The following is an 11,844-nucleotide window of genomic DNA, read 5'->3' on the forward strand; positions in this document are numbered from 1 at the left end:
GACGGCAGAGCAGCAAGCAAATATGCTACGTGTCGATCTGCAGTAATGTTGTTTATCACGAAGAAAGAAGTCATCTGCCGAATAAATCGCTTTGGCTGTCCATCTTCATATTGCGGAGATAATAGACACGCCCGGTTAGCTTGTTGTTCTACGCATTTAAGAGCCATTTTATTTCGTTTCTAATATCTTTTTTTACTTGTCAACAACCTCGACAACGTTACAAAAAAATTGTTCGCTATATATAGCATTTAAACATACAACTTGTGACTCTTGTCAACAATTAATAATCGTTATAAAAACCGTTATAATATTAAAATTATGCAACGTGTGAATCTTGTCAATAATTAGCAAAGCTAATTATTGGCACATTATTGACACATTAAAATCACAACAAAAACAACAGCTATTAGATGCAAATCATGCCCGAATCCATTTAGCAAAAATTTGTCAACTTTTTCAAACTAATTCACTTTCCTAGAAAATCTAAAGGGTGTGACAGCATAAGATACCATGGGTGCTAAACAAATTGCGGCAAATATAATTACTACCAAAGAAGTCTCGTCTGACGGAACAGTTAGTCTCGCAAAGAATTTTGGAGAACCACCTCTCACCGTTACACCAGGGAATTGACAAAAACATTTCCCAAATAAACATTTCAAACTTTTTAAATCAGCAAGTAAATAAAATGCAATTAAGATATAAATTTCTAGAGTTTTGTTTTAAAGTCACAGAGCAAGGATCAATCATACATAAGCTGCAAAATTGATTTATTTCCACATATGTCATGAGTTGATTTCATGTCACGCTTCTTGGATGAAAGCAAACATGCCTAGCAACATGTCTGCTTTCACCCAGAGTATTGATAAAGTGATAAATTGATTGAATTCCATTTACGCCCATCACTTTTTGAGACATTTTCTAATTTTTAGAAAAAAAATATTATCTGTGAATAAATGGCTTTCCAAATCAACTTGATCTTAGTGAGTTAGTATCTCAACTTCATGGATTGAATTTATTAAAACGATGCTGTTGTAATTTCGTAAACAAACTACTGACCTGGCGCATTTATATTCTATTCAACAAATTTATTATAGACTGATTCAAAAATGGCATCTCTTTACAATGCACCAAAACAAAGTATAAAGGCTTTAATATTCACATTAATAAAGTATAATAGTGGTCAAAAAGATAAGACCATCTTTTTAACTATTATAGATTCTTTTGTGATGAGGAAAACGTTAAAACATCAAGTAAGTTTTTAAATGTATCCTTGATAATAACAATAAACAGATTGCCTAAGGTGGCTTCAAAAGCATAACAGAGTTACAGTTAAAATACATAAAATACGAGTGTTCTGCATGTCTCTGGGAAAGATGAAATCGTATTCAGCACTACACATGGAAAGATTAACTTTTGAGCGATGTTGCAACATCAGAGAACTTGCTTTATTATATTGCCACTATCTATAGAACTGAGTTTCATTAAGCAGCTGATAAAGTTTCTTAATAAGGAAAGTGCATCTAATTCGAAATTTTCTGCATTGCGTAAAATGACCTTGAACAGGCTATGAATGAATTGAAAACTAGAATAAAAATTTGAGAATATTTTTTTAGTTAGAATAGGGAAATGTTGTAAAAATAGCCCATAAGGTGAACTTTAAATGAAAATCTCATGAATTTAAAAACACGATGGGTAAGACTTGCTGGAAGAAGTCGAGCGAATATCTTTACTGACTTTTTAGGTGTTCTAAATTCTCACACTCAATCTAGACTTTAACTACAAAAACTCATTGAATGTTAAAGATAATTTTATCTTTTTTTTGAACTCATGCATAAACACTTAAATAAAAAACCCTATTAAATTTAAGTGTTTATCTGTAAAGGTAATTGAGTCTAATAGCAATAAACACTCTTTTACGAATTAACTGATAAATAAAAGTTTTCTCCTTGATTAATGTATTTCAATATCCAACAACAGTGACTATAATCAACAGTGTGACTATAAACACCTATTATAAACAGACCCCGCTTTCATTTAAAAACCAATGACTCCAATGTTTCGCTCGCAAAATCTTTGCTTCATTCCCTTTTATCCAATTGTTCTGAATGACTACAGGTTGGACTTGTTTCCTAAATAATTCGTTTGTATACCAATGACCGCCAACAAACTTAGTCCTAGAAAAAAATGACCACCTTAAACGGTAATGTCCAAGAAGCGCAGGCAGCATTAACTGTTCGTTTCCATTGTCACCAACGTCAACGTCTGTCAAAGTGCTCAAGACACTAGATACTCGCCTTTCAAGTTCACGCCACATAAGCTTGGTACTTATTGTTTTGTTTAAGAAAATAAATCCGCCGCAAGGTATATTCTGGTCAATAAGACCGTCTTGTTGCACCACAACGTCTTTTTCGGTGAACTCAGACAAATATTTAATTGGACTCTCGAACCAAACTGCATCGGCTTCACATAGCCAGACGCTAATGTTTGCAGTCAAGATTTTATTTATTAAAGACAACCGGAATAAGACATATTCGTAATAAGAAAGCTGACCGTACTCGAGATTTAAAGATTCGTACGGCAAAAAAAACAAATGATCGAGCTTCACATCAAAAGATTTTAATTGTTTGAACGCATATTCGTCGGTAGCCACCACAAGCAAACGCTGTAGCACTTCATTTAGATTTTTTACATTGCATAACCAAGACTTAGTGTGCAACAGAAAGGCATTGTTCATCATCTGCAGAAAAACGAAACCATATTTAGACTGGATAGACAAACCTCTACTAATAATGGCTTTCACATGTAATTTTAAATTTAAATCGACACTTGATACATGTCCAGATGTTGGTAACAAAGTCGTTTCAACAGTTTGTTCAGTTTCAACTGAGTCCTCTACACGGACGATTTTTTTATGGTTGGAATCGACATGTCTTTCATAGGATTGAGGGGAAAGTTTAACAGCAAGATGTTTCATGTAACTTGGAGCACGAACTATTTCGTGCATTTTAAGAGATAGGAGATAGCATAATAAAAGAGCAACGGACAATAAAAAAACTACTGACTCAACTTTGTACACTTTTAACATAGTCTAAAGAAAGAGATTAACAATTATTACATATAGCAAATAATTTAGTATCAAACTCATTGAGGTAATTTCAGCAATTAGTACAAAAAGGAAAAATTACTAGTAAACAAATAAATGAGGCAGGTGATTACTTAAAGCAGAACAAATGATAAAAATTTATACATTGATAATCTGATTTTATACAATAATAGTTTTTAAAAAAAAACCAGTTAAAAAAAAAATAATAAACAAAACAAAACTTATATACAAAAGTTAAATTAACATCTAAAAATTCACAGTACAAAAATTATAAACATTTAATCAGGCTACTAAGGCGACTGATATGGAGGGAATAAGTTGTTACTGTGAGAAATGAGTTCTGTGTTACTAGCGGAATAAGGTGGAGGCGGACTTGCATGATCACAATCTACAACAAAAATTATTATATTAGATAAATTCTTAAAAAAAAAAAAGAGTTATGATTTTAGGAGGTATAGATCTAAAGATCTCCTAAAATGTATATAAAGTGTACAAGGAAAACAAAAAGAAAGAGGAAAAATTACATGTTTGTCCATTTAAAACCTAAAAGAATCTCTGTATCACTGATATTTAAAATTTTTCTTACTATAATCTGGATAAGGACTAAAAAAGCCAATTGATGATGTATTTCCTCTTGGTGGATGTTCTTCCTCTTGACTTTGACTAGTATTGTTATTATGCCATTGAGACAAATTAACAGGTGCTGTGGGATACTAAATAATTAAACTTTTTTCACATCCAATAAAAACACTACATTGTAAAATTATAAAAACTTTAATGCAAACTTTAAAAATGTACCAGATTAGGGTTAAGAATTATTGGAAGTGGAGATAGTGCTTGTATCCACGATATCATTTCTTCCTTGCATAAAAAAACATAGTTAGTAATACATATTTGTATTACCAAAAAAAAAAAAAAAAAAAGTCAAACTATTTAAAAATAAGCAAAAATTTCCTCAAGTTCAATTTTTAACAAATAATTCTGATTTCAAATTTTGATTTTAATGTAAAAGAACAAAGCCATATAATAACTTTTACACAATAATAAAACTTATATTTACATTAAATGCTTTAACAATTTAATTGTTTTATTTAAAAACTTTTACACAATATTAAAACTTATATTTAGGTTAAATGCTTTAACAATTTGATTGTTTTATTTAAAAACTTTATACTTAAATATAACTTTTTTAAATCACATAAAAACTATAAGAAGCAACTGGCTAGGTTAAGCTATACCGGAGTAGAAGATTGACAGTACCATACATTTCTTGAGGTTTGAACAATTTCAAATACATTTTTTTTGTCTGAAAATGCACTTGATGGCTTCACAGCAGTTATCTCTCCACGAGTAATTGTAGCAATAGGCAAATGAGTCTTAAAAAAAAAAAATTTAAGTGCAAAAACCCAACTATTTGGAAACCCAAATTAATTTGAAGCCCAACTATTTTTATAATTTTATTTGTAACAATAGAAAAATATTTTTAAAAAAGTTTTATGCTTTTTTTAGAGCCTACTTAAAGCCCCTCAAAAGAAATTTTCCTGTTTAAAATTATAATTTTTTTTAAAGCTAAAACAGAAATATAATTACAAGAAAGGACTTAGCCATATGCAAAATGATATTATGATGCACCTTAATGTGCATTAGAAAAATGAATTGAAGATGGAATGGAGATTTCTGAGAAGCACTCTTGCTGTGTTCCAGTCACAAAATGAGAATCATTATCTGACTGGAACACAGCAAGAATGCTTCTCAGAAATCTCCATTCCATCTTCAATTCATTTTTCTAATGCACATTAAGGTGCATCATAATAGTTTTTTTTTTACTATTGAATCCTAACCTTCTGAGATAGTTGGCCCATAAGAAAAAAAACTAGTTTGAGTTTAAGGTTCCCAATTTTACAAATTAAACTTAGAAAAAACCACTATTTCAGACAAAAAGGTAAAATGTGGAATTTTTTTCTATGCATCCCAAATGACCCATATATCATTTTAGAATTCACTTTTGGTTGGAAAGTTCACTTAGATAAAAAGTGCATTGATTAGAACAGACAGAAATCTTCAAAATGTATCAACTTGGTGGAAATTCACTGATATTTAAATCAAAAGATTTCTCTCTTGATTGAATATAAAAAGTAAAAAACCGCACAAAAAAAAAAAAAAAAAGGCTCATGGTCAGCTGTATGCAATCCAAAAAGATAAATTATGGTGAATAAACTTGATGAAGTCAAAAATAATTGACTGCTTAATGTCTATTATTAATTTTTATTAAAAAATATCATACCATCAACTGTTGTCTCAAAACAGAAAAATATTGACTTTTTTTTCTAACTTTTTATTCTATTCACCAAAGAAATTTAAAAAAGAAAATTTGTTACTTAAAAAAAATGAAAAAAATTTAAAGCTTACTTTTTAACTTAAGACATTAAATTTATTCTTTGGAAAATAAGAACTACACAGGCCTGCAATGGTTTTCCTCTTTAAAATCTGAGTAACATTTTTTATAGTTTCTGATGTGCTGATTACGAGAAAAATAATTAAAAAAATCCATACGTCAGGATTTTTTGATATGGAATATTTAAGATTTTGCTTTAAAATGTTTGAGCGCCTACCTTTTGAAATGTCTAAAACGTTATTAATTTACTTCAGCTCAATTTTTATTTCATATAACTAGTGTAAGGGAACATAGAAATTAACGCCAATTAGTAATTTGTTAATGACTACATAATAAGTATTAGTAATTCGCATTAAACATGTCAAAAACGGGTCATTTTGGCTTAATTTAGTAATGAGCTCATTATTACATAATGATTTGGTAATATTAACTAATTGTTGTGAATATTATTAGAAAAGGGTGTAATTAAGATAAACCAAAAGATTTTTGTATAAGTACCCGCACTGATTTAGAAATTTAATAGTTGAAGTGCGCATCTTGCAACATAAACTTTAAAATGGCATCGCGAAGTTGTTTAAACTCTCCTAATTGTTTCTGTTATATTTGCGGGAAATTTTTGGTGATAAAACAACGAAACGGTATTACAGACTTTGTAAAAAATATTTATAAAAGTAATTTTGGACTCGTTTTAAGTAACCAAGACAAAACTTGGGCACCTCATAAAATTTGTACGACTTGTTTATTAGAACTTCGCAAGTGGTCAAAAGGACAGAAAAATAGCTTCAAGATCGTTTCGCCTGTGCTATGGAGAGAGCCTAACGACCATGTTAAAGATTGCTACTTTTGTTGTTGTGACATAACTGGATACAATTTAAAAAATAAAAGGGACATAAACTATCCAAACGTGTCATCAGTTACGCCTGCAATATTTGGCAATTCAAAAATGGTGCAGCCCCCGGTTCCAGCTCTACAAATTGAAAATTCTGACTGTGATATAGAGGAAGAGGATGTACACCAATCTGATCCTGAATTTCATGGAGATTCTGACGCTTGTCAGCTCTTTTCACAGTCACATTTAAACGACTTGACAAGAGATTTGAATCTTCCCAAAGATGCAGCGGAACTCCTTTGATCACGATTAAAAGAAAGAAATATGCTGGCACCTGGTACTTCATTTTCATAGTACCGTCACAGAGAAAAAGATTTTCTTCCATTCTTCGCTGAAGATGAAGATTTAGTGTTCTGTAAAGATATTCCAGGCTTGACGAAAATGTACGACATTGAATACGATCCTAACGAGTGGAGATTGTTTATTGACTCCTCAAAAAGAAGTTTGAAAGCAGTTCTTCTGCATAATGGGAATACATATGCCTCGTTACCTGTTGCACATTCTGTCCATTTAAAGGAATGTTATGAAAATTTGGAAAAGCTTTTGACTAATATAGCTTATGAGCAACACGGTTGGATGTTGTGTGGAGATTTGAAAATCATAAGCATGCTACTAGGCCAACAAGGTGGTTATACAAAATACCCGTGCTTTCTTTGCAAGTGGGATAGCCGGGATAAACAACATCATTGAACCAAAAAGGAATGGACTCCAAGAACTGAACTAACCCCAGGATTCAAAAACGTACTTAAACAGAGTTTGGTTCCCAGAGAAAAAGTTTTACTGCCACCATTGCACATCAAATTGGGTATAATGAAGCAATTTGTGAAGGCTTTAAATAAAGAGGGGGAAGGCTTCAAATATCTGCATTCAGTTTTTCCATCTTTATCAGAAGCTAAGATAAAAGAAGGAATTTTCGTCGGCCCTGATATTAGGAAATTAATGTCGGATGAAAAGTTTGATGAAAAACTTAATGATATCGAGTTGCAAGCATGGCAGTCATTTAAGGAAGTGGTGACAAAATTTTTGGGGAACAATAAAAGCTCCGACTATAAAGAAATAGTGACCAAAATGATTTCCAATTTGGGTGTAATGGGTTGTAATATGAGCATTAAACTTCATTTCTTAAATTCTCATATTGATTACTTCCCAGAAAATCTAGGAGCCGTTAGCGAAGAACAAGGCAAAAGATTTCACCAAGATTTGAAAGAGCTTGAAGTCCGGTATCAAGGAAGATGGAATACCAACATGATGGCGTGATGACACTATTGTTGGTTATTGAAGCGCGACGATCCAAACCGGAAATTTAAGCGAAAATCGCACAACCGAAGCTTCCAGGAGAAAAGGACCAGGTTCCACAAATGAAATTTAAATGTTATTTAGACTAGTGTTAAGTTGTTATTATATTTTAGTAGTTTTTTAAGTTAAAAATAATGTTCTGTTTTAAATATATATTTTTTTATGTGAAATCTTCTGTTTTTTTGCTATTTTCTATCTGTACCTTTTTTGAAAAATCTGGAGGTGATAGAGAAAAACTAAGTACATATTCGTAATCAGCGCACCAAAATACCCTAGAATCAGCTATCAAATTCCAGAGAGGAAGTTATGACTCTCATTTTGCAGGCCTGTGCTATTAATGGTATTATATATATATATATATATATATATATATATATATATATATATATATATATATATATATATATATATATATATATATAATACCATTTAATAGCTGATGATTGCCCAAAAGAACGAAACTTCAAGTACTATTAGAATGTTATATATATATATATATATATATATATATATATATATATATATATATATATATATATATATATATATATATAGTCAACTTCCTTTTTTTTTAACCTGGAAAGAGCATTTTAATGTTTTTCAAAAATAATTGAGGAGCAATTTCCGCATTAATATTTTTATCTTCTTACATTATCAATGAACATTTTTTATCTATTCTAAACAGCTAAAAGTCTCAACTTGTACACCATTATATATAATAAGTTAAATCTGAAGATCACATTCAGTTCCTTGAATAATTGCAAAAAGTGACCGATGCCAAGACATTTGGCATTGGTCATGTATAAATATTTTCTACACATTCTAATGCATAGCTATTTGATTGTAAACTACATAAATGCTTTGATTGTAAATTACATAAAGCCAAATAACTTACGTATTTATTTTTAAAGTAGTGCAAGTAGCTCCTCTCTAACTTAAAAAATCTTAAAGACCAACCAGACAATAAGCTCCCATATTTTAACAACTCTCCTTCTTTCTAAACAAGTTATAAGTACTGTATAGAATTAAATTAATCAATCGTCCCTAATAAGATCAAAAAAAAAATAATTAAATGCATGTAACATGAACATAAAACATAACTCATTTATTACAAAATTAGTAGACACAGTCAGCAAAGAATGTTTTCTGCAACTTGTAAAGTTTTTTTTTTTTAGGTTTTTTGTAGAACCTATTTTTTTTTAACAAAAACCGTAGAAATCTATTTATTCATTTATCAAACATTTTCTTTAAAGTACATCTAATAGTTAGTAAATATAATGTATAACTACTGTTTTAATCACTATGACATCCTGATGTACTAATTTGATTCAATAAATTTAGCAAATGGTGATTTTATGAGCATTTTGTGTTTAACATGAAAAAATCAAAAAAAATCATGGAAACAATAATCCTTTAATATCTTGTTGGATTTCCTTTTATTACTTAAACTGCCTGCAAACACTTCAAATCAATTTTTGGGTAACATATGGAATATTAATTCATTCTCTTTTGATAACATTCAGGTTATTTAGATTGCTAATTTCTTTTTCTAAAATTTTTTTTGTTTAAATGCACATAGATGTTTAATAGGATTAAGGTCTGGAGATTGAGCAAACAATTCAAGAACTACTTTAATGTTTTCAAATAATTGTTAGCACTCTGCAGAGTACTTATAGTCATCACCACAGTGAAAAACAAAAAGGTTTCTATAACAGGTTTAACTGTTGGGAACTTGAGACAAGATTTTGTTCAACCTTTGTAGATATATTGGTTCATTTTCTATCTATAAAAACTATAAAGTACTGACTGACTTATGCCACACTAGGACTCGACATTTTGAAAAAAATATTGAAAGCTTGCTTTCATATGACCAATTACTTTATTCTAAAATAGTTATCTAAAGTAATGAATTACATGTTAATTGCATAATTTAATTGATCTTGCAAAGAGTGATTTTCTTTGCATTAAACTAGGACATAACAGATGTCAGAGTGGTTAAAACAGTAATCATAATTCATTTGCTAACTGCTATATATAAACTTTTAAAGAAAATATTTATAAAGAAAGGAAGGGAGGGGGAAGGGAGGAAATAAATTTTGTAATTTTTTGTTAAAGATCTATTAAAAAAAAGTTTGCTAAAAACTTTTTATACTGACTGTTTAGTTAACTATTTATTCACAATGATTAGCTCCTAATGACTAACATTTTAATACAAAATATCAAACAAACTACTCCTCAAAAAGAACTTATATGTGCTAAGTCTCACTTATTAGTAAATAACATTATAGTTCAATTTTAAAACAAAATATTGTTTTTGTCCTTTTGAGTAACTAATAAAAATTTTTAAATTTTTTGGTTCCAAAAAAAGTTGAAAAGAAAAAAAAAGAAAAAAAAGAAAAAGAGAATGCATATGGAAATAGATATTTATACAAATGTATATAGATTTACATACCTTGCTTGAAAAAAAACTTCAAGTATATCAATATTATGACAAAAAATCAAACAACTTACACGAGGTAATTGACCTCCTCCACCAGTTGGTAACATTACAAGATAAATATAAAAAAAGAAAACTGTTGTGAAGATTATTAGAAAATGATATCAATGTCTTTAAACTTTATTCAACACTATATTTTTAATATTGCTTAATCTATATGCCACCTATAAAAATTGAATAGCAAATTTAACCAAAGCTTTATAAAAATCAAAAAGGAAACATAAATTATTTGTAAATATCTCTTTGTATGATTTTTTTTTTCCTTTCCACTATCATAAAGCTTTAAGTTTAAAACCAAAAATAAACAAATAATAGACATACTACTAAACTATAATACAAACACATACACGCATTTACATATTCTATTCTACTCTGTATCATCTGGTTCTTTTCTATAATTAGTGTATGTATAAAAAAATTATTTTTTTGACAGCTAAAGATTGTATTACAGTTATCAATTGTTTACTGATCATATTTTAAAACTGATTTCTGATGTGATAACATTATTTAAAATATACTAATTTAATCAGAGTTCTCTTGCATCAAATAATCTCGATAACTTTTCTCAAAAGCAATTTTTTTTTTTAAAGCTTTCTCTCGATTTTCTCTTCTCCTTTCTTTAGATTCTTCTTCTAAACATTTTGAAAGCTCTCTTTTTAATCTATTACATTTGCCAAAAAATTTTCCTATAGGTTGATCTTCATGACATTTCTCAAATAACTGTATAATTGGAACACATTTATTATGTAAGTGAACTGCCAAAGTTGAGTGCATATTTTTCTGAACTAAATATAAGAGTAGTATACAAAATGTGACATCTATACAAACATGAGATAAATTCTTAACTATAACAATTAAGCACAAGACAATCGACAAAAAAAAAAAAAAAAACTATCACAGGCACGCTTGATAACACAACAAACAGATAAATACACACTCATGTACATTAAAAATATGGCCTATAATTATCTTTGGTTAAGATGTATTTTGTATTTTTAAAAACAGTAATAAAACACATGCTCTCATCACCTTAAAACTTAAAAGAACAAACTCATTACAAACTATTTTATGAAAAAATTCTTAGTTTCTAATCTTTTCTTTCTTTAAAGTTAGGTCAGTTGGTTTTCATCGTTGTAGAATTTTTAAGTAACTGTTTTATTGAACAACACAGTCGGAATTCCAAAATATTCGTGCAATCCCTTTTTTTTCTTTATGATGGTGTTTCAGACTATGACTAAAATTGTATGTAAAATTATCGACTTAATGAGAAACACTTTAACCTTCTAAAACCAAGCGGAAGTTTGGTCTCAATAAATTCAGGAAGAAAACATAAATTCAAATATATTCATTTAAGAGTATTTAAAGCTACAAATCTTATAGTTTTAAGTAATTAAAAAAATAAAAATAAAAAAAAAAAAAAAAAAGAAGAAGTTTAGTAAGAAGATAATTTCGATTTTCAATTAGAACTATATCGAACTTGTGAATTTTAGTATAGGTGTATTTCAAATTATTTTCCTGCTAGACGAAATCCCTTATAGAAAAAATAGTATAGAAGATTTTATAAGTGTATAATTGTATGTGCATATGTTATATACATATATAGAACAATTTATGCTGTATAGATTTTATGTATATAGTTAAATCAAAATAATAATCACAAGTTT

At 29.1% G+C, this 11,844-nt stretch overlaps 3 protein-coding genes across 4 annotated transcripts; all 3 read right to left on the reverse strand.

Annotated features, from left to right (window-relative positions):
• Nucleotides 1–1,795: 1,795 nt before the first annotated feature.
• Nucleotides 1,796–3,085, reverse strand: LOC145183051 (uncharacterized). Its single transcript, XM_080058374.2, has one exon. It carries the CDS (start codon nt 3,083–3,085, stop codon nt 2,012–2,014), a length of 1,074 nt encoding a protein of 357 aa, XP_079914500.2. The 3' UTR covers nt 1,796–2,011.
• LOC145183053 (dual adapter for phosphotyrosine and 3-phosphotyrosine and 3-phosphoinositide-like) lies at nt 1,939–10,436 on the reverse strand. Of its 2 annotated transcripts, none has more exons than XM_090086378.1 (6): nt 10,195–10,436; nt 8,579–8,680; nt 4,342–4,479; nt 3,902–3,964; nt 3,690–3,806; nt 1,939–3,491 (listed from the first exon to the last, which is right to left on the reverse strand). In XM_090086378.1, the coding sequence occupies exons 1-6, from the start codon at nt 10,228–10,230 to the stop codon at nt 3,372–3,374; spliced, it is 576 nt and encodes a 191-aa protein (XP_089942504.1). In that variant the 5' UTR covers nt 10,231–10,436; the 3' UTR covers nt 1,939–3,371. The 2 variants fall into 2 exon arrangements, with proteins under 2 accessions (XP_089942504.1, XP_089942505.1); XM_090086379.1 differs by having other exon boundaries at nt 3,690–3,816.
• Nucleotides 10,437–10,481: 45 nt separating this feature from the next.
• On the reverse strand, nt 10,482–10,954 carry LOC149889875 (COX assembly mitochondrial protein 2 homolog). Its single transcript, XM_090086380.1, has one exon. The coding sequence runs from the start codon at nt 10,952–10,954 to the stop codon at nt 10,703–10,705; it is 252 nt and encodes an 83-aa protein (XP_089942506.1). The 3' UTR covers nt 10,482–10,702.
• Nucleotides 10,955–11,844: the final 890 nt, after the last annotated feature.

This window comes from Hydra viridissima, unplaced genomic scaffold (genome assembly GCF_058129835.1).
Source record: "Hydra viridissima isolate aposymbiotic clone 2 unplaced genomic scaffold, HvirCarnegie_v1 scaffold_4, whole genome shotgun sequence".
Classification (NCBI taxonomy): Eukaryota; Metazoa; Cnidaria; class Hydrozoa; order Anthoathecata; family Hydridae; genus Hydra; species Hydra viridissima.

Bases quoted from the DNA above. Each gene is read 5' to 3' on its own strand.
- LOC145183051 (XM_080058374.2), bottom strand. From the start codon at position 3,085: ATGTTAAAAGTGTACAAAGTTGAGTCAGTAGTTTTTTTATTGTCCGTT.
- LOC145183053 (XM_090086378.1), bottom strand. From the start codon at position 10,230: ATGTTACCAACTGGTGGAGGAGGTCAATTACCTCGT. The intron at 4,480-8,578 runs GTAAGTTATTTG...TTTTTTTTTAAG, and splicing joins ACTACTTTAAAAATAAATAC to ACTCATTTGCCTATTGCTAC. The intron at 3,492-3,689 runs GTAAGAAAAATT...TTTTTGTTGTAG, and splicing joins TAGTCCTTATCCAGATTATA to ATTGTGATCATGCAAGTCCG.
- LOC149889875 (XM_090086380.1), bottom strand. From the start codon at position 10,954: ATGCACTCAACTTTGGCAGTTCACTTACATAATAAATGTGTTCCAATT.